The sequence below is a fragment of the Clytia hemisphaerica genome, unplaced genomic scaffold (genome assembly GCF_902728285.1).
Source record: "Clytia hemisphaerica strain Z4C2 unplaced genomic scaffold, Clytia hemisphaerica genome assembly, whole genome shotgun sequence".
In the NCBI taxonomy this organism is placed as follows: Eukaryota; Metazoa; Cnidaria; class Hydrozoa; order Leptothecata; family Clytiidae; genus Clytia; species Clytia hemisphaerica.
The window spans coordinates 521,933-544,042 of NW_027103929.1; the positions used below are offsets into that span (position 1 = coordinate 521,933).

General features: G+C 36.8%; 3 protein-coding genes across 3 annotated transcripts in view; 2 read left to right on the forward strand and 1 right to left on the reverse strand.

Annotated features, from left to right (window-relative positions):
• The first annotated feature begins 152 nt into the window (after positions 1 to 152).
• Positions 153 to 10,462, forward strand: LOC136809760 (peripheral-type benzodiazepine receptor-associated protein 1-like). The gene is made up of 19 exons (XM_067066314.1): positions 153 to 1,963; positions 2,191 to 2,244; positions 2,643 to 2,738; positions 2,867 to 2,896; positions 3,188 to 3,364; positions 3,782 to 4,072; positions 4,324 to 4,620; positions 4,929 to 5,153; positions 5,428 to 5,629; positions 5,966 to 6,115; positions 6,402 to 6,467; positions 6,765 to 6,992; positions 7,336 to 7,455; positions 7,777 to 7,907; positions 8,315 to 8,488; positions 8,919 to 8,960; positions 9,405 to 9,539; positions 9,793 to 9,933; positions 10,196 to 10,462. The coding sequence occupies exons 1-19, from the start codon at positions 440 to 442 to the stop codon at positions 10,250 to 10,252; spliced, it is 4,140 nt and encodes a 1,379-aa protein (XP_066922415.1). The 5' UTR covers positions 153 to 439; the 3' UTR covers positions 10,253 to 10,462.
• A 1,226-nt stretch (positions 10,463 to 11,688) lies between these two features.
• Positions 11,689 to 22,110, reverse strand: part of LOC136809761 (peptidyl-prolyl cis-trans isomerase-like 4) — a 33,259-nt gene continuing 22,837 nt past the window's right edge. Inside the window, exons 9-15 of the mRNA XM_067066315.1 lie at positions 16,017 to 16,083; positions 15,727 to 15,841; positions 15,278 to 15,353; positions 14,886 to 15,073; positions 13,281 to 14,268; positions 12,815 to 13,004; positions 11,689 to 12,529 (exon numbers count right to left, since the gene is read on the reverse strand). Of these exons, the coding sequence (XP_066922416.1) occupies positions 12,290 to 12,529; positions 12,815 to 13,004; positions 13,281 to 14,268; positions 14,886 to 15,073; positions 15,278 to 15,353; positions 15,727 to 15,841; positions 16,017 to 16,083 (1,864 nt within the window). The 3' untranslated portion in view covers positions 11,689 to 12,289. The remainder of the gene's footprint in view (positions 12,530 to 12,814; positions 13,005 to 13,280; positions 14,269 to 14,885; positions 15,074 to 15,277; positions 15,354 to 15,726; positions 15,842 to 16,016; positions 16,084 to 22,110) is intronic.
• Positions 16,344 to 20,125, forward strand: LOC136809778 (golgin subfamily A member 6-like protein 26). Its single transcript, XM_067066333.1, has 3 exons — positions 16,344 to 17,565; positions 17,895 to 18,297; positions 19,257 to 20,125. Exons 1-3 carry the CDS (start codon positions 16,408 to 16,410, stop codon positions 19,997 to 19,999), a joined length of 2,304 nt encoding a protein of 767 aa, XP_066922434.1. The 5' UTR covers positions 16,344 to 16,407; the 3' UTR covers positions 20,000 to 20,125.

The window sequence follows — 22,110 nt, forward strand, 5'->3', positions numbered from 1 at the left end:
ATTATGCATTCGATTGTGAAAGTTACGAGGGCGATCTGATTGTTCGATTGACCAACCCTATTCGTTCATTTTGAACTGGAAAAGAATTGATATTCATTGAATGAATAGTTGCTCTTGAAATCAAAAGAAATTTTGACGAACGCTATTTTCTGTTTATACCATTCAAACTCGATTTCAGGCTTCTTGCAAGTTGCTTACCTCGCTCTGTGATTTTTTTTTGCTGCAGAATTTCTTGTTGTTGTTGTTACATTGTAATATTATCGTAGTAAAGCAAAGTCAAGGGACTAGAGAAAAGACTTTGGGTGGAAGTGTTATCGTGGGCGAAAACATTATCGAAGATCCTCAAACAAGTCTAGAGGACTTTTACCAGAAATTGTTATTTTGACATTCAACTGACATACGAATTATTTCAATGTCGTTGTAAACTAAAATCGAAAAAATGACGAGTCGTATGTACACTAGTGGAGGGACCACAAGTGATTTCAAATCGTCGTATAGAGGAACCACTACGAGTGGAGTCGGAGCTACAAGCTCATCAAAAAAGTTAGCAAGTTACTCACGGAGCAGATCTGTCGACGATGTATCTAGAGTTGGTGGCGGTGCTGAGACATCTAAAACTTTTATAAGTAGCGCTGATCGACGATCGAAAACGTTATCTAGTGGTGGCGTTGCTGGTTATAAAAGCTATGATACCGGTGTTACAAGCAGTAGCGTTACACGGAAAGGCGGAAGCCTGCGCCAGGGAGATAGAAGCCTTACACAGAGTGGTGGATGTGCAATACGAGGTCGTGACACCGAGGTATGTACGGGTGGAGTGAGCAAGGGCTCTGATGGTCGTTTAATCATGGAGGAAGGTGGCGTGGATCGAAGAAGCAGTCGGAACCAGTATCGAATCGTAGGACGTATCACTCGCACACCGTCACCATCAGCTGATTTGAGATATAAATCATCAACTTCCAAAGGCGTTGGTCATTCCTCTTATGGCGTGAGTGCTGGAGGTGGCTCACGAAATATTGACCACAGCAGAGATACTACTACAAACATAACTAAAGAGTACAACTTTGATAGTCGTAGAGATCATCGCGTTGGTGGATACTCTCACGAGACAGATCGAGGACGATTGATCAAAGATGGGATCGCCATCCTTGGAGGTAGCTCAAGAGGATACCGCGATGGGGGTGCTGATGCCCATGGAACATCAGGTAGCAGAGGAGTAGGAAGTGGTGACTTTCGACCCTCCAGAGGTGGCCTTGACCATGGCCTAGGCAGCAGTGGTGTCGGAGGCCGAGGAGGGATGAACCTTCCAGCTACTGGTCTTGATACAAACCCGATACGTGGTCATTCTTTTGATGTTGGAGGTGGCTATCCTGATGGTGGGAGAGACCCTCTTGGAAGGGATGGTTTCCCTGGAGGTAGGGATGGTTTCCCCGGAGGAAGAGATGGTTACCCTGGAGGAAGAGGAAGGCGACCTATGGCAGGAGGGGGTGGTAGTGGTGGTGGTGGTGGATTGCAGCTACCGTTTGTCAGTGGTGGTGCTGGAGGCGATCCTACTGGACGAAGGCCTTACGGTAGGGACGACCCTATCGGCCGACATGCCCCTGTTGGTTGTAGGGGCCCCGGTGGGATTGGTGGTGGACCTGGTTACCAACCAGGACGCCATACATCACCTGAAAGAAGTTTTGATGCTGGGCCGAGTAGAAACAGAGGGACAAGCATCCCTCGAAGACAACGTCCACGTGGTCGATCGGTGTCTGATCGTAAAGGTTACCGACCATCTGTTAGACGTAGCCGAAGTATGAATGATTTGTTGAGGAGTCCTTCGCCAAACAAACGTGGTGGTGGTGGAGGTGGTGGTGGTGGAGGCGGTGGGACCTTCGACCTGATGAACGATTCATTCCCTGTTTGCAAACGATTTCCAAATTGCAGTGTTTGTGCCATCGATATCCCTGCACCAAATCAAAACGTACGTTAGTCTATGATATGTGATGACTATTAGGTTTTAAATAGTTAGTCTTAAAAAAAGTAATCAAAAACATGAATATTTCAAAGACAAAGAAATTAAAAGTTTTAAAATTTGACATTGTTATAGTAGAATTCAAGTCCTCTTTTACGAAAAAAGTTTTGAAAATTTTCTTTGGAATGCTTGTTGGAAACTTGAGTTAATTTTCAGCTTCTCTTTTGATTCTGCAGAACAAAGAGACGTTGTTGATGTCCATCGATGATAAAGGAGATGACGATTTGTTGGTAAGATTCATTCCATTACATTCAGGGATTCTATGAAGATCTTTACTTCCGCCCTTTCTGAAGGTGGACTTTTGAAGATCACCTCCCTAATATCATCAAAGGTTTCTTCATGTTTATATATATTTTTGATTGATGCACAAAAGAGAATTTCTTAGGCAGTACCAATAGTGGAGGCTGATATAAGTCATCAAAGAAGCTCTTTCTATTTTCCTAAAGCAGTGTTCAGGCCCGGCGGAAGCGGGGAGGCTGGAGAGGCTTCCACTTTTGAGCAAATGAGAATCTTTTTTCAAATTCCTAGCGAATTTTATCTCATTTCGAGCCCTCAGCCTCCCCCACCTTTATGGTTGTTCCGCTGGGCCTGGTGTTCGAGTTATGACATTTTCTGAATCTCTTTCCAGATTGAGAAGAAGGACAAGGAGATCCAACTTCAAACAGAATCCATTTCTCAAATCACTCAAATGTTACAAAAAACCAAGAAAGAATTAGAAGTCAAGGTAAAAAACTTTCATAACATATGTAAATTCTATGACATACAAAATATCGCTTGTTTGATTATCTCAGTTCGAAATATTCCAAAGTATAAAAATAAATATAATTTTTATCTAAATTTATTTCGTTTCAGTCGGTTGAAGTCAAACGTAAAGACGTTGAGGTAAGGTTCTATTCCATTGATACGTATTTACCATCCCCATTTCTCTCAATTCCTTATGCGCCCTTTAGTATCACCAAAGTTTTAATCTCAAATGGACCCTATGCAAATGGTCTATTCCAGCAATGGATGTAAATTCATATATCTAACTTTTTAAGGAGATTATCAAGTTGATAATCATGTGACCCTATTAGATATTTGGGGTATTTTCTATGACATCCATTTCTTTGATATTTTTGCTTTCTTGATAACAGAATTCATATAAATTTGTCTAACTTGCCTGCGTCTTTCTAGATCACGCATCTTCGCACAGAATTGAAACGAATTGTCGAGAAGAAGAAAGTTCTGGAACATTCCAATTCTGAGAACCAAGTCACATTAACAAAACTCGATTCAGTCGAGATGAGATTACGACAAATGAGCGAACGAAATGATGTTTTGATAATTGAGAATAAAGAACTTATCGAAAGAGTGAGTTTGAAAAATATTTTATATAATAATCCTGAGAATCAGATGAGGATATAACTTAAAAACTGCAGGAAATTATCATGCTTAATTTTAATAGGTCTTCACAGGAAAAATATCATTGAGTTGTGGCTCTATTCCTTGCATACCATAATCAAAGTCCGTTCGCATTAAGTGTGCACTCCTTTTTGCTACCATGTGGAGACCAGTCTAAAGGGAGTTTACCTAATGACACTTACATGGTTTCTACATGGAAATTTAAATCTTGATAACGCGGCAAAATCAAATCATCACACTTTTACAATTTAGGTTACCTTACTCAAGTATTCATTCCTCTATCTTGATTTTAAAATTAGGCCATTGTCATGGTGTCTGCCCGAACATAATCTGAATTAATGGTATTTTCCCGTCTTCTCATTTTAGATCAAGCAAACGGAGATCTCAGAACAAGAATTCAGCATTTTAGAACAAAACGTGTACGAACTTCAAATGCAACTTCGCGACATGGAAGATGTCGAAGTTCACAGAGACGAACTTCTACAGAAGATCCATTCTATTAAGAAACAGAGGGATGAATTTTTAGCCAAAGGAAAGATGGTCGAAGAAGAGAGAAATGAATTCTCGAAGAGTAATAAAACTCTGGAACAATATCTTATTGAATGGAAACGCAAAACGCAGGAATTTAAGCAGACTAACTCCTCACTCAAACAAAGGGTAAAACGAATTTTTTTTTATTAGAAAAAAAAATTTTGAAACTTGAGTGCAAGCTAACCTACCAATTACATAGCCTTGGTAATGTCATGTTCATTACAGGACAACAGGCTACTTTTCATGCATATAAACCAAAACCTTCTCTGACTTCTCTGACTTGGTAAACATAACAGAAGAAGAAAACAGTCTCTACATTCTATTTGATATCGTCACACTTCTAAACTTTCAGTAAAAACCTCAAATTTTTCTTTTAGATCCTTCTACTTGAGAAAGATAAGAAAGAACTTGAAATCAAGATCGACGAAATCCAATCAGACCGCGTCCGAATGCAGTCTACAATCTTCACATTGGAAACTGAGAGAGAAGATCTAATGGCAGAGCTTAAAGAAGTTGTCATCGAGAGAAACACATTAGAGCAGAGGTTGGCTGAACTTGAAGATATGCTTGGTGAACACGATCAGCTTGAAGAAGGATTCCATAGTTTGAGATTGAAAGTATCAGAGTTGACCAAACAACGAGATGATGCTGAAATTTTGATCCATTCATACAAGGTAAAACAAATAAACATAACGCTCTCTAATTCGACGTTTTAATATTTGACACGCTATATTACTCCATAATATTAAAAGTCTATTCGTACGCTCCCTTATTCAATGGAAATTCAAGTACCTTTGAAAATTGAAATTGAGAGCGTTAACTGTTCTATCAATTTCAAAATAATTTTGACGATAAGTACTTTTCTTTCTTGTATGGTCGATTAATGATACTTTCTCATAACCCGTAATACTTTTACTGCAGAACTTGAACTGTTCCAAATTAACTTATTGGAATCTGAAATCTTTTTCTCGTCTCATTACAGACCAAAATACAAAACCTGAAGAAGTCTATCCGCACTAAAGAAGACACTGTCCTTCAACTCACTCATGATATCCAAGTCATGAAAGTTGCCATCGATCATTGCTCACCTGAAGATATTCCAAATCTACGATCCTTGAAAGGAATGGGTGGTGTACCCAGTGTGGGTGGAAGTGGCGGTGCGCCCATACCAGGGCGTGGGCGTGAACCAAGTAAAGATCCAACTGTGGTGAGCTGTATTTCTTAGCAAATTCTTTTATTTTATTCGTATACAATTGTAGATCAGTTTGAGAGGCCTTAGCACGCCAGAACTACTCTACTTTACAGTAATATTTTTTCTTAGATTCGCTCTAAATAGATGAAATGGATAAGATAATTACATTTTTCAAAATACTTTATTACCCATCGCAAATACTCAGTGGTTCCAATTTTTTTGCCAGGATTACATATACATAAGTATAAATAAGTAAGGCCATTCAATCATAAGCCAATTTATTCCTTAGATGTTCGATCCAAACATCCACGATCTCGAAGGCTCCTCATCACCGGACGATTATGACTTGGTGACCGTCCGAACGAAAGACCATCATCATCACCATCATCATCGGTTATCGCCAAGTGATGACTCAGTTCAAGAAGAACACTTGGTGACAACTTCAGCTCCGCGACCACGACGAAGAGGCCCGAGTGGTCGAAGCAGAAATGGTACTTTTGTTTTTATTATCTTTTTTTTAATGTTTGTTTTCTGAGTGGTCAGCTGGGGTAAAAGAATTTTCTAAAAGAAGGGGATTTTAGCGAAAAAGTTGGGTTAAAAAGATCTAACGTCCAAAACACATACTTAGAAACTAATGCCATCCCGCCAACTCTACAACCCCCCCCCGAGGAATTTGCCTGTCTGACTTCATGTTTCAACGTTTTCAAAGAAATTGTTTGTTTAACCTGATATTTTACAACCCTCCATCACTAATATATATGGGAATCGTTGGACCATCAGATCAATCGAACCGCTTTTATGGCTTATTTCCATTATTTTTATAATAGCTAAGAAGTATGTTGCTCTGTTCGATTACGATCCATATAAATCCAGCACATCAGATGCACCAGAAAAAGAATTACGATTGAGAGAAGGAGATTATATCACAGTCTTTGGAGAAATGGATTCTGATGGATTCTATGAAGCCGAAATCAATGGTAATTCATTGAGTGCTAAAAGCAGTACCTTATTAATTTAGCTTCTGTGGCTTTTCTTACTGTATGCTATTAAATCATTTTTTGAAGTGAGTGTCTCTGGCCCTTGGCATTGATTGGAACCAGCATATCCCTCAGATTCTGAGAAATCAATGGTAGAAAGCACCTCGAAAGCCAAAATTAGCAACTCTGTGCTTCCTTTTCACTGTGTATGTACTTTTTATGAGCAACTCAAAACGTCTTGAAATTGTCCAGCACAATAACATTTTCCATCTTCGTTTTTCAATAGGTGTTCGTGGAATGATCCCAGGTATTTATGTCGAAGAACTGACTGATACCAACCAAACCACTGATGTAAGTGTTTTCCCTCAAGATTATTAAGAAAATAAGACCATTAGTGACAAAAGAGACTTTAATACAAAATCAAACGATTAGTGAGCGCAATTTGAAGATTGTTCGAAGATTCGATCCTTCTTTTAAATTGTTTCAATGTGATTTTTCATGGTTTTTTAGAAGAAAGAACCTTTCCTACCATTAGATCAATATATTGACAAGATTTAACTTCGCAGAACTTAACTCTAAAATTAATACTAACTCAATTAATTCGTGATTCTTCTTCTACTGGAATTTACTTGGATCTACTTTTTTCTTCTCCATCATCAGACTGGACATCATCACCACAGACTGTCGCGACGAGACCAGCGTGATCATCAGCAGATCGTGAGTCGGGAACGAACCTTCATCACACTTTATGATTATGATCCTTACACTATGGGAACTACTGATCGACCTGATCTTCAACTCTCTCTAAAGAAAGGAGAGGTCATCACAGTTCTGGGTGAAGTGGATATTGAAGGATATTTCACAGCTGTCATCAATGGTAAAGTTTGAAAATGTTTTTTTTCTATATTCTATTTGGCTCTGCTCTCTCGAACACGATGTTCAATATACTGTAATGTCAAAAAAAACATACCTACCGCGTTATATGGATTTAATCTTGGTAACTTCTTCACAATTATGGAGTTTAGCTATCTATAACTATTTGACATCTTGAAAAAAAATCAACAGTAAATATAGACTAAAGAACTTTCTATTTGGTTTGGTCTGGATAAGTTTCTGTCAACCTTTACCTTGGCAAGTTTTCCTTAAGAAAATTGTATTAGTAATTGCCTAAGATTTTCTACGTTTTTTTAATCAAATTTCCCGGTTCACACTTTCTTTAGGTCGACGTGGGTTAGTCCCATCCAACTTTGTTGAAGAATATTCACACTCTTCACATGCTGCGCACAATCATACGAGAGAAGAACATTTCCAAGGCACTGTACAAGTTGATGGTATTTCTGGTAAAAAACATATAAAATTGAGCTTCCTTCAAGACCATCATGTTGAAGTTTATTTTCCGATTTATAACGACTCTAAAAAAAGCCTAAAATATCAAGAATAAACTCCGTTTCACAAGAATAGTACTACAAAAGGAGAGTTCTCTCGGCCCTAGTGACGAAATTGTTGATTTTCTTTTACAAACCTTTTCAACGTTCTCGTCTAAAGTTGAACTAGCACTACGGTACAAGACTGTAGCTTTTTAAGTAGAAAAGGCTAGTTTTTGTGAATTGAGTTGCTAAAATTTAAAGAAATTAACTAAATCGACTTTAAATCCTTTTTAGGACCGCCATATGCGCCACGTGATTTGAAAGTAAAAAGAGTGGTCACACGCAACGCAGTTTTGTTGAGTTGGCTTTTACCGTCCATGGATGACCATTACATAAGTAATGGATGCAAAGTCATCGGATATCGAGTAGGTGTTTTGCATTTTTCTCAGCCTTTCGATACATTAATGAATGCACAGAAAGGATTCAACCTTCCCGATCTCACTCGTCTGCTTTTTTGCAATGATCGTATGTACTTGTTACAGTGGTGGTCTTCAAATTTGATAGTAGAAAATAGATAGAAGCGTAATTCAGCAGTCGTTATTGTAATTGCGGATCTCTTTGCCTTCGCTGGCGCTCTCTAATTTGACGTTATACCAAGGACTACTACGCCTCATTCTATTCAATAATATAATCATAATATCGAAAGTCACTGTCAATGAGAAGCTCTCATGAAGGACGCACTTCTTTTCGATACGATGTATTTCCTATGAATTGTTTGAGAGTCAATGTAGTTAGTCTGTTGGTATCTTTAAGGCTTCTTTTTTAATTATAGCTTTGGGTGAATGGTCAAAGAAAACAAGATGTGACAAACCCATCGTGTAACAAGGCCCTTATTGATGATGTCGATTTAGCAGGACGTGTTGAGTTCAGTATTCAAACGATCGGAGAAAGCGACGTGTGTTCTGAGAAATGTCACTTCGCGATCACCGGCGCTTTGAGTACTCTTGTAAGTAATGTATATGCTCTTTGGAAACTCATTGAAGGCTTTTCTTCAGGAAATCATCCTGGATTTTAATCTTTAAATGAAAATGTCATTTGTAATTTTTTTAAATGAAAATGTCATTTGTAATTTTTTTAAATGAATGCTTATTGAGAATTTGGTGTTTGATTTGTAGCGGGAGAGTTTTATAATGGTTCTGAAAAGATGAAGATGGTAAGCTTACGGTTTACAATTGGTCTGACCTTAAGGAAACTTATTTTGGCGGGAGCTAATTTGAATTTACCCTGCCATTCGCCAAAAAGATCGGCTCTCGGCAAAAATTAAAAAAGATTGCTGCCTCGCCATGGAAGTCCCTCTCAAATTTAAAAATAGGATTTTTGCTGCTGACCAAAATGAGCTTCTTAAGGTATTTACCGGTTGCATTCTACTTTTTCAGGAGACAAACGAAACATTGGAGATGGAAGGTGATCATGATGTGGTAAGAAAATTATACTTTTTTATTTGTTTATATCCAAAGATCGTTTATTACGTTAAAGAAAAGGGTGGCGTTTTCCTATGAACCTTCCACGGGCTTTCCATAGATATATGTTGCTTCTTTATCATTGACCTTGCATCAGCTCAAAATTATTACTCATGAGTCTCTTTATGAAATGTCGAGGGAGAGGCTTTTACACCAATTAGCTTACGAATGAATAGACCTTATCGGAGTTTTTGATTTTTCTAAAAAAGCGATGCATTGTGGGATTGTTTCGAGTGTATTACAATAGAAATCTCTTAGGAATTCCTCGAGGGAATTCTATTGTAATACACTCGAAACAATCCCAAAATGCATCGCTTTTTTAGAAAAGTCAAAAACTCCGATAAGGTCTATTTTGTATTGACACTTACTTATTTACCCAGAAATTCCTTCTTCCTCTTACAGTTTGTAGCATTATATGACTACGACCCCGTGAAGAGTTCACCGAACCCAAACCCTGCATTGGAATTGTTGTTCCGTGAGGGTGACATGATGATCGTTTATGATAAAAGTCGAAGCGATGGATTCTACTCAGCGAAGGTATAAAGTAAAAGTTGGCTTTCATTCAATTCAAGTTTTTCGTTGCTAATGTTTAATTGATGCTCAGAATTAATGAATCCCCAAACCAAAGGTGAATCGTTGTTCTTGATTTTAAAGTTTAGTCTCCCTTTTCACTGACTAAAAATCTTCCAGAACGTTCCTTGTTTTGTGCCTTCAATTGATCCGATACTACTTCATAATCTACAAAAGCTATTCAACATTTTCTAACATTTAATAACATTTATCTATTTAGATGAACGGCAAGAAAGGACTTGTTCCGTCCAATTTCATCGAACGCGTCAATCGCCGTTCAACGCACAAGACATCTGCTACGTCATCACGTCATTCGTCATCAATTCGCTCTTCCCGTCACGTGACTAGTCACCATGACTCTGTAAGTGTGAAGGAATATCTTTTGTAAAAGTTTTTTTGACGACGGAGGTACAGTATTTGGACGAAAAACTTTTGTTGAAAATAGATGGGGATGGCGGAATAATGATATCCTTGGTAAACTTAAACGCAGAAGGAAACTTTTCGGAAGACTAAAAACGTACTAAGAGATACTCGTTTAGAATACGATAAGGTGCGAATTTTGCTGCCTAGGATTGGAAAAGTTAACACAGTACCTGAAACCTTTCGTCTTTTTAACTTTTTAGGACAGCAATTCAAGGAAAGTGCAATTTGACTCGAAATCAAGCATCAAAAAGAAATAGATCACTATGGATTATTTACACGTGTTTTTGAAGGATATGAAGCAAGTTCATGATTAATTGTCATAAATTAGATATTTTTGTATGAGATGGGTTTATAGAAAAAGGTGCTGGTCGACGGTTTGGGAAATAAACAAGTCATGGCTTGGTTCTACCAACAAAAAGGAAAAAGGATTCCATCTATATGGACTTGAGGGGTTGTGAACTTGTTATCCAAGAAGTCAAATGCCCAAATATAAAACTTATTCAACCTATAGAAGGATTAAAACTGTACGAAATGGCACCATTTCTGAGGATTGATAATCCTACTGTCTGCTGTTTTGAACAGAACCATTAGTTTAGTTTGTTTTTCAATGCTGGTTTTGTAAGCAATTTTTTAATTTAGCCACAATATTTAGTTCTATTCCTTTAGGTAAACTGTCAGGGTTAAGGTTTTTTTAAATTATTGTACTGTAAATTAATTTGTACTTTATTGTTTATAGATTATTATTATTAATTGCCAAATGCAAATATTACGGGATTTTTGAATAGCCAGTCAGTCATAATTTATCCTTTAGAATCAACAAAATACCTAAAACCGTCATGTATTTATTGGAAGCGAACTTTTTAAATCTTTTAACGGAATCTAAACTTTAGTCTCTATTTCTCATAAAAACCCTTTTTTCCTTATACTTCTTTTAGTAATTTTCAGTTTTTCAGACATACCATAACATACCCGAGATAAAAAACTATTTGGAGGAAATTAATTTTGGTGAATTTTGACAAAATCCAAAATCCATATTACGTATACAATCAGTCGGTACCACTACATGAAAAAGGCAACTATTGCTTTAGCGGGTAATATTTCCCGAGCGGGAAGGGAAAAGGAAACTGTTTCCAGATTGAAAATTTCATTACTTTTCTTCGGTTTCCTGTTTTGGTCAAGTACTTTTCATCGTCCCCGAACGGGAAATAGAATTTTTGTAAACAAAGCAGATTTTTGTTTCCCGATCGAAAAAAAGTTTCCAAACAGGGAAGTTTTTAATTAGGAATGGGGAAAGTAGAATAAAGAAGCGATTACCCGGTGAATTTCTTAACTACCTGGTGAATATTATTTATTTTCCTTCCTTTACAAGAGGGACAAGTTTTAAACTTTCCACATGCATTTCCGGAGTGCTCAGAGGCTACTTTCCCGTTCGGGAAATATTTCCCGTTAAGGCAATAGTTGCCTTTTCCCGACTGACAGTATGTCTGGAAAAAAAGTGAAAAGAATTTATATGATAAAAAATTCACACAATTATTACTCCAATAAACTAAATTACAATGTGTTTTTTCGGACAATTGCAGTTCATTCTAAACTCTTGTGGATTTGGAAAGATTATCTAGTTTTCGATTTCAAAAGTTTCCCTTTCTTTTTATATTTTTAACGGGCATAATATATAATGATAATGATATCTATATAATAGAAAATGCGTAAAAAAATTTCTTTTTTCTCGATTTATCAATTTTTATTAAACGACAAAAAGCGAATACAAACAATCACGTGAAGCATGAAAATTAGAAAGTATATATCACTTCCAATATAACCAATGTTAAATATATTACACAATAAAAATATGACAGTCACAAATCGAAATGAGGTATAATTCCAATATACTCCACAAAATGATAAAAGTCCACAGCTAGTCAATCGGTTGGTGCAACGTACCTCGTCTGTTAATGAAATTCACCTTAGACGAATATAGAGGAGATCGATTGATAATTTCGAATATCGGGGATTTGATGTGTTTGATATGTGTATTTTGAATTCGAAGATGTTTTATTTTAACAAAAATCCCTTCTAAATTTCTTTTCTACTGAAGGGAATTAACCATTAACGGATGAGACACACTACAGATTTCAAACTGTTCGGGAGATGATTCGAAAACCGTTGAAGAATCCATCAAATGTCAATCAAATTTGTTATTTGTTTTGTAAAATATCCACTTTCATTAGATGGAAAATTTGTGCCTCGACCAATGAAACTTGTTGACTTTTGTTTCAATCTTTCAATGAGATATCTCAATCACTATAACTATCATCACTACTCGAATATCTTCGCTCTTTCTTTTTCTTCGTCGACGAACTCGATGTCGTTGATTTCCTTCGAGGTGATGGCGACCGCGCGCGTTCTTTCTTACGATCGCGCGGGCGGTCGGATTCGGATGAAGATTGATCACTAGAGGATGAAGTATTGTAACGTTTCTTCTTCTTTGTGGATGATGATGTGGTCGAAGTTTTCTTAGTCGACCTTTCAGGTGACTGAAAATGCAATAAGTAAATGAATAAAGAGATTGATAAAATGCTTAACCTGCTCAATATAATTGGTGAAGCAACTCGATCAAGCTACAGAGAATACCATGATATAGGTGTGTCAGCAACCTAACCACAGACCATCACCTTAAAGATATTCTTCTTTATGATGTAGAAAGGAGGTGCGTCTGTATGCTAACGAAGCAGAATTAACAAAACAAGTTGTGATCGGGCGCACTGATTAAGCTATTATGAATACATTTTAACGCTAGGATCACCCTCTCTTGAACTTACTTTTCGATAGTCTTCAGTATCACTTCCACTGCTGTACTTGGTCGTTCTCTTTTTCGCCGATGTCGATGATGATGAGATAGTTTTGCTGCTGTTTCTGTTGTTAGAAGGTTTAGTGGTTGAAGAAGTTTCTCGTTTTCTGTGAGATGATGATTTGTCATCCAGATCACTAACATCTTCGTCACTGCTATACCTGGAGAATGATACATATTCTGTTATAAATGACCTAGATTTTAGGTTTTAGTTGCTTAGCATTCTAGCACATTTACTGGTAAATCTTCTAAGAAACATCTTTAATATTATACCGTTAACAATAATTATGTTATCTAAAAAGCTTTTGGCGGGTTTCAGTGCTCGAGCACCGCCCTCACCCTTGGCCGGAAATTATGACCTCGTCTAGAATAACCCAATAATAAGGACAATACTGAAGCGAACTTTTTTGTGTATTATGTGTGATAAGTGGATATACCTCGATTTTTTCTTTTGGGAGGTGGATTTCTTTTGCTGCTTGTAATCTTTTTCTGGAGTATATCTTCTCTCCTCTTTTCGATTCTTCTTACTCAAAGACGCCGACGTTGTTGTTGTTTTACTACGAGACTTTTTGTCATCCTCTGAGACATCGTCATCACTGGAGCTATCGTGTCGTTTCTTACGCCGAGTGTCTTTAGAAGCAGAAGTTGAAGAAACCGGTTTTCGTTTGTTCCGTTTCTCATCATAAGAATCATAATCACTTTCGTTTTCACTTGATGAATATTTCGATCGTTTCTTAACAACCTTTTTAGTGTCCTTTTTCTCATCGCTCAATCTTTGTTTTGGTTTAGCTTTTGGTTTCGGTCTCTCGTCATCCGGCGAATACCGACTTTTCGAATACGACCTTCGATCGGTGCTTTTCTTCTCACTTATCGTACTTTTCTTTAATTTCTTCATCAAAGAGTCATCATAATCGCCGTCGCTCTCGGGAGCAGCTTTTCGTTTATCGCCTTTCTGTTTCCGTGATGAACGATCGAGTGACGACTCTTTACGATTGCGAGTCTTTTTACGACTGTCATCTTCTCTCGATGACGATCGCCGACGCTCCTTTTTCTCGGCGATGCGACTTTTACTTTTCGGCGTATCACGTCTAGCAGGTTCGGGACTAGATGATCTGTCATCTCTTTTCGGCTTCTTAGGCAGTAATTTCTTCTCCTTTCGTCTTTCATCAGGAGATACATTCTTTGAGCGACGTTTCTCAAATGATGCATCTCTCTGAAGTTCCTCCGCCGAGGAGTCTCGATCACGACGACTTTTTGTACTTTGCCGACGACTTTTGTCGGCAGACACATCTTTACGCTTGCGATTATCAGGAGTCGCGTCTTTTCTTCGTCGGACATTAGGCGATGGCGAACGCGAAGGAGAGCGAGAATCGAGACTGGATAATGAACCACGGCGTTTTTTTCTTTGCTTTTCAGCAGCTAAAGCTAATGAAAGGAAAGGATTACAATATGATGAAAAATGAACCAAAATAAAATAGTACATAGCAGAAAACTTCTTTGAAAACGTCTATTATGTTTGTATTTAAGACACGGGTGGTCAGTAAGTAGATCTAATATAACATGAAGAAAGCAATACAGAGCTGTTGATGAAGGCTAAAACCCACCTTTCCAAAAGAAAATGTTTAACAACTGAACCCAAAACTAGCGAAACAAATCCAAAGAAAAAATATATACGACAAAATCAATGGTAAAGATCATTGATGGAAATAGCAAAAACATACAGACATTTGCCTGTGCATAACTTAAACAACATAAAACAACTCTTTAAACAAAACATTGGGCTGTTCCTAAAATTTCCATACAGGGGGGTGGACGAACCTTTTCAAGTGAAAACAAATTTCTTGGAAAAGTGTGGGGGGTATCTACACTACATGGAAAATGGCAAAATTTGCAAAAGAACCCTTGAAAAAAACTCCTTCTATGTCTTAAAGTGAAGGTGGACGAACTAAAATCAGTTGTTCACCCCCTGGAAATTCAAGAATAACTCGTCCACCCCCTGTATGACCATAAAATAAAATGGAATGGCCCATTCAAATCCTTACTTTTCTTGACACGTTTTCTGTCGTTTTCCGAATCACTCTCTTCAGAGTGTTCACGTTTATTTCGTGATTTATCGTGACCGCGTGACGATAAGGGTTTTTCCTTACGTTTGTCGTACTTCTTTTTGGCATCTTTGACTTTTTCCACTTCTTTGGCTTTTTCCACTTCTTTGTCAAAAACCATTGAATATCTATGGCAAGAAAGTTATAAAAGAATTTGACCAAAATGCTGTGGCATTCGACATTCAAGGATACCAATCTGCCTACCATGCTCTACTCTTTACTTATTGGTTGGTCTCAGGTATCACAACTAAAAGTCAGTTTCTGCTGCATCTAGATTAAAGGGCCAACTTACAGAATGGGGACATTAAAAGAAAATGTCTTGTTTATGTTACCTGTCTTCTTTACCCCCGTCTTTCAATTTCAATTTCGGTTTTTCATCCGGTTCCTTGGTACCATATTTCGAGGTTGCTGTAACAAAGAGAATGTTGTGTTGAAGACGTTACACAGTGTCGCTGACCTGTGGAATCATTTAACCACCCAGTACACTTTTTAAGAATGATTGGCATAAAACAAGGCAGACCCAGAGAACAGATCAAAACCAATCATATACCAGGTAATGAAGAAGTACCGAGTATCAGTCAAAATTTACCAGTCCTTTTTTGTGATGTTTATGCCGTAATATTTTATATGGAAGCATACCAAAAAGATCAGGTGTTTGCCACTTAATTTGAATTTAAACAATACTAGTGGCAAACGTCCCGGATGTTTCAGGTGTTTCCATATTGAACATTACATCAAGATAATCATCAATTAAAAAGTAAATGAAGTAAATTCTAAGTACCTTGTCTATGGTGTTTTTGTATTTTGGCCATGGATTGACAAAAGTCCACGTGTATTCTCCGATCATCGATCAAAACGTTATCCATCTTGAAGTAGGCTTTTTCACACGATTCGATCTGAAAAGTTGACCGAAATTATGTTTAGTACATGCAAGATAAAGTGGTCAAATATTCTTAGAGCAGTGACTAAATAGTTCCTCTGATATATTCTTCCCTGTTTAAGATTTTGTTTGGAAGGATCAGTCGCAATAGTAACGTGACTGTTGATGATTTATGAGTTTGTTTTTTTTACCTCTTTAAACTCGACGAATCCATAGCAAAGAGAATCTTCCGTCTTTTTGTCTTTAATAATCTCGCAACTGAAAAATGGAGAGAAAATTTTTTTATCAGATTACAATACAAAAACTGCTGTGTGGGGGGATTCTGCACGCTATACTTTAGCCTAGAGAAAACAGTAACTTGCGTCGAATTAATTTCAAATTCCCTGTCTAATCTACGTCACTTGAATACCTGCTAAATTGTGACGTAAAAAGCGAAACTGACGTCAAATATTTTTTTTCAAAAGATTTTAGCAAAAAAGTTGCACGAAAAACTTTAATTATCTATTTGAAATCTTTCAGTAAGCACGTCCTTGTAATTCTGAAAGATAATTTGTGAATTTGTTGTTGAAATAAGTTTGCAAAATGTTGAATATAAGTAAAATGATGAATACCCAAGAGGTATTTGATGTTCCCGATATCGGGGAAATCGGAATAAAAAATGCAACAGTCGGAAAACTGCGTCAAGAATGTCGAGATCTTTTCTTATCTGAGAAGTATGTCAGTTTTCAGTTGACTGAATGTCAACGAGAAAAAGACACATTGATCTGTGAGGTTGATCTGATGGAGAGATTGTTGAAAGAAAGACAAGACAAAAATGAAGAAGAACAAACAAGATTGGTTGAACGATATGAAAGTCAATTCGAAAAACTTCGCGCTGAATGTCAACTACAAAGGAACCTTATGGAACCTTTGGAGAAGCAAATCAATGAATTGACTCTTCGCGAAGGACAATTAATCAAACAAATTTCTGATAAAGAAATTACAAGTAGCCAACAGAAAATGTTGTTAGACTCCACCCGTAAAGAAATGGAGAAAATCAAAATCAAACTTGCCGGTACCGAACACGAGCTGAAAGAACAGAATCAAAAGTGTTTCAACCAAGAGCAAGAGATTTTCGATTTGTCTTCCAAAATCAAGATGGCTGCTCAAATTCAAGAACAACAATCGGCACAAGCGTTGAGTGTCGTCAAATCCAAATTCGAAATGGATCTTCAAGAGATGAAATTATTATTGGTTAATAAAGATGTTTTCATCAAAGAGAAAGAGGGAGAGCTGATCAAATTGCAAGCAGCAATGCAGGAGGAGAGCCGTAAGGTGACCCAAATGACTGAAGCTGTCAGCAAAAATGAAAAGCTCGATCTTGACTATCAGAAAATGAAACTCAAATACCGAGAAGTAAAACTGTCCGAGAAAGAACGATCTCGGCAATTGGCGGACGCGAAAAACGAGAATAAGAAGTTATCGAAGAAATATGAAGATCTGAAAAAGAAGAATGTTTCCCTTTCGGCAGAAGACAAGGAAACATTGCGTTTGACCCGCCGAGAGAATTTGGATTTGAAATCCAAACACGCCATCCAAGAGCAAACACTTCGTCATGAGATTCAGAAGCTAAAAGAGGGAAATAAGAAGCTGGATAAGAAAAACGTGAAGTTGGAACGCAAGTTGAGATATTCTCGTGAAAAGTTTGTTTCTTCGGATGAGGAAAATGAAAAATATCGATCGCTGGAGAAAGAAAACAAGGTAAGAAGCATATAGTGTGAAATCAAATAAATCAAATTCTCACAGCACCCTTTTTTAAATAAAACGATCAAAGTCGTGTTTCAAAAAGTTAAAAAGGGAGTCTTTTACAAACGCCTTACTGTCCAGGAAATCTGAAATGCTTCGTTTAATATTTGAATGAGCAGCCTGGTAAGCAACTTTTTCCCTGTATTCCAAAAGATCTTCGTAACTCCTGCCCTGAGAGACCTAATTAGGGGTTGGTTATAAAAAGGTGTGAAGTTCCCCGTTAAAAGTTCTATTAGAAAGTGCGCTATCAGGTTCTAACGCTGAAGTTGTAATGTTTTCTTTAGAAATTGAAGGAAGCAAAATCGAATTTTCAAAATGAAATCGAAGATCTTCGCAAGGAGAAAAAGCGATTGAAAGAAGAACTCAGAGAAAAAGAATGCGAAAAAGAAAACGTTGTGAAATCAATGCAAAGCAAAATTGACCAACTCACCAAAGAGCTGACAGAACAAAAAGGGAAAATTTGTCAGGAGAGCTCTACAACAGTAACAAAAGAACCGGCAGCCGCAGAATATTCTTACGAAGATGACTTTGAAGAAGAATCAATTGCTTCTTCAGCCGGCGAAAGTGAAAAAGAAGAACCATCTCATGTGGAAGAAATCGCTTCTATTTCTCCTCCTTCTGCTGCTACTAGCAACAAGTATGATGACGATACGTTTGAAGATGCTAGCATTGCAGAAAGCGTCAAATGTAAGTAATGAAGAGGAGACTCGATCTATATACTAGACTTTAGGGATTGTCATTTAGATGTTATGTTTTCTGTGTTACTTTTAGCTGGAATTTTTGGACCGTGGTTTTGAGTAGATTTGAGATGAAAATGCGTGTACCACACATTAACATTTCCCTACATCATCGAATACATCTTCAAGCATGGAGGTAATAAGAAATAGATGGAGAATAAATGACTCGGTAATGGCCTAAGTTATCGTTAAATTCTTTTATATTTTCATTCAAATCGGTTTTCTTTGATTTACTATCATTGGAAGCAAAAAAATCCGAAATGTAAATTTATAAGAACAGAAGTGAGAATGTTATCCTGATTGAAATAAACATTTTATGCAAAAGGTTCTTGTTCAAACGCGATACAAAAATAATTTTCTCGTAGTAAGGTTACAATAGTTCTATGATTTCATATCGATGTATTTTTGGGCAAACATATTGCTAATTTTGAGAGTTTCAGCACATTTTCCTTGAAATTTTCTTCATTAGAAATCTTTACGTCTAAAAGGGAGGGGGCTTTCAAATTCTGATGGATGATTAATTTAAAGGTTACCTAATCGTAATATAGATTTTTTTTTAAATCTATCGATGATTTTATGAGAGGGGCCCTTAAAAATATAGGATTTTGTGCTTGTTCCGGTAAGCTTTTTCTCATTTTGATCAACAAAGCTATTGTCTCACAATAGAGCTGTTAAAAATCCAACACCTTTTTATTCAGTTTTTTATGAACTTAGATATTCCCATGAGTGCACAAAAAATTGATCACTTTTTCCCATTGCAACCAAGGAGCCGTTTGCTTCCGAAGATTAGGTACAATGAAATAAAAGTCATTTATTCTCCATCTATTTCTTATTACCTCCATGCTTCAAGGAAGGTTACATTACAATGTAGGTTTCTGACGTTTGAACTTATTTTTTTTTTCTTTGCAGCTGACGCTCGCTTCGATGGTGACGAAGGTGAAATTTGTGAAGAATCCGTTGCTGACATCATCGAATCCGATGACGAATCCCAAAGATCCGATCTCTTCTTCGGGGATAGAAACAACAAATTTGGAAACATTAGCTTTGGAGTTCCACAAGTTTCAAGTGTCGAGGAGGTGATTGTCGATGCACCCGTAAAAACACCCGTCACACAATTCGAAGCACCCTCTGCTCGATTCGAAGCACCAGCTTCTCGAGTCAAATCACCGATCGCTCGCGATGAAATTATGATAGAGGATGTCACAACACCAGTTCTCCGTGCAGAATCGCCACCTTTGATGCTGGCAAAGACGCCTTCATCTTTGCTTTTCAATCAAGAAAAAGCCATGACTCCATTGAACAATGTATCATCATTGAATGCTAACAAAAATGTCAAAGCCGGTAAGCCTTCAAAAGCAACCAAAGTAAAAACTACTGGACAAATTAATGCAGCCGATATCTTCGGCAACGGAAAGTCAAAAAAATCTGGAAAGAAGAAGAACCTTGTCGGCGAATCGATCTCAGCTGCCGATATTTTTGGATCTGCACCCTCATTGAAGCCAAAGAAAGGCAAGAAAAACAAGAAAGCTCCTAAAGCGAGCAACAACCTCTCTGCTACCGATATCTTTGGCGCTCCACCATCAGCCAAATTGAACAGGAAACAAAGCAAAGACATGAACCGAGATATCAATTCCATCCTCGGAGATTTGTAAACTTAGTAGCATTAAGAGATAGACACGTGGCAAGAAAATGAAAATGTGATAGAATGATCGTCAGCTTGGAGAGTCGCTAGTTAGAAGACCTTTGTAAATAATTGTTTTTTATCCTCTGTGTCAAAATATAAAAATTCATCATCAAAATAATGCATGAATATTTTGTAGACAACAAGTGATACTTTTATGGACCTACCTGGATATGCATTTAACACATTTATAATTGATATCTACGTGACGTGACCATTAAACAATCATTCAGAACACAAATATTGACGATCTATTAAAATTAGTCATTTGTTTCTTATAAAAAAACATTTAGAAACTAAAATTTCATGTTCTTGAAATATTCTTTCATATTCAAGACTTCGTGAGCAAAAAAACATCCATCCCGTCAATAAAATGACCAATTTGGCTAAGAACATTAATTTATGCTTATTAATAGTGATTCTTAGGGATAGAGATGCGTTTTTTGAGCTGAAAAATTATTTTTTACAAAAATCTGCTTGAGCCATCTTTTACCTAATTTTATGCAAAAAAACAATGATCCAATATTTCACAAAGTCCAAAAAACTCTTTTTTTGGCTGTTTTTTAGCTGAAATTTACCCCAAAAATTTTTTCTCAAAAATCGAGCTCCGTAACATTCGAGGGTTTATAGTTATGCATCTTTGTGCAAAAAAATCATAAAGAATAAAACAGCCAATTTCGAGAAAAGCTAATACCTAAGTTATTGATAATGTGTTTATAAAAAAATATCGAATTTGGCCAGTTTTTCTATAAAATCACGCCAAGCAACCAAAATTTTATGTCTAAACACAAATATTCTTTAAAAGTAAGCCCTCATGAGCAAAAAAAACATCTATCTCATAAAAAAATTGAGTAATTTGACTAAGATGCAATTTTTAACAAAGTCCAAAAAACCCGTTTTTTAGCCGTTTTTTAGCCCAAATTTGCTCAAAAACATTTTTTTTCAAAATTCGGGCTCCGTCACATTCGAGGGTTTATAGTTATGCATCTTTGTGCAAAAAATCATAAACAATGAAAAAGCCTTTCTCGAGAAAAGCTAATACCTAAGTAATTGATAATGTGCTTATAAAGAAATATCGAATTTGGCCAGTTTTTCCATAAAAACACGCCAAGCAAACAAAATTTCCTGTCTAAACACACGTATTCTTCAAAAGTAAGCCCTCATGAGCAAAAAAAACATCTACCTCATAAAAAAAATTGAGTAATTTGACTAAGAACATTGATGTATGCTTATTAATAGTGATTCTTATAGATAAACATGCGTTTTTTGAGCCAACAAAGTTTTTTTGCGAAAATCTGCTTGAGCCATCTTTAACCTATGATGGTACCCTACTTTCATGCAAAAAATCAGAAAAAATTAATGATCCAATTTTTCACAAAGTCCAAAATACCCATTTTTTAGCCGTTTTTTGGCCCAAATTTGCCTAAAAATTTTTTTTTTCGAAAATCGGGCTCCGTCACATTTGAGGGTTTATAGCTACACATCTTTGTGCGAAAAATCAGAAAAAACTAATGAACCAATCTCGAGAAAAGTTGGTAACGAACGAACGAACGAACGAACAAACGAACGAACGAACAGAGGTTAATTTATAGGACCTTCACCGGGGTAGGTCCAAAAAAACAACAAATTAAATTGGCCTCGCCTAAGATAAACTATAATATGTTTTCTTTTAGAAACCGGGTTGGAAAGAAGGGTCGAGTAAGTTTTCCATGTTGGCAATTTAGAGAGAATTCCATCGCTAAATACAACAAATATTAAAGATTTATAAGGAAGTAGGAAAATAGGCACGTTCAATTTTTAAATTAAAGTTTTGATATGAGTTGTTCACCAAATAGAGCACTTGCTGTGAAACAAGGGGGCGGTGTATCATTCAGAAGGAAGGAAAAGTTCATAAACATAACCAATATTAAATTTCTTCGTTTTGTTGACGAAGCAAATGATTTAATTTGAATATTTTGTCGAGGGAATATATTGGTAACGTAAAATCGGTTGCAGTCGAAATGCTTATTATCGACGAATATACAGCTGGGATACCTATCCAGTCAACTATCTCTTATTCGAACCTCCATGACTAGAACCTCT

Excerpts from the sequence above, each read along its gene's own strand:
- LOC136809760 (XM_067066314.1), top strand. The coding sequence starts at position 440 with ATGACGAGTCGTATGTACACTAGTGGAGGGACCACAAGTGATTTCAAA. Across the intron at positions 4,073-4,323 it reads ACTCCTCACTCAAACAAAGG|ATCCTTCTACTTGAGAAAGA; the intron begins GTAAAACGAATT and ends TTTTTCTTTTAG. Across the intron at positions 8,961-9,404 it reads TGGAAGGTGATCATGATGTG|TTTGTAGCATTATATGACTA; the intron begins GTAAGAAAATTA and ends TTCCTCTTACAG.
- LOC136809778 (XM_067066333.1), top strand. The coding sequence starts at position 16,408 with ATGTTGAATATAAGTAAAATGATGAATACCCAAGAGGTATTTGATGTT. Across the intron at positions 17,566-17,894 it reads CGCTGGAGAAAGAAAACAAG|AAATTGAAGGAAGCAAAATC; the intron begins GTAAGAAGCATA and ends TGTTTTCTTTAG. Across the intron at positions 18,298-19,256 it reads CATTGCAGAAAGCGTCAAAT|CTGACGCTCGCTTCGATGGT; the intron begins GTAAGTAATGAA and ends TTTTCTTTGCAG.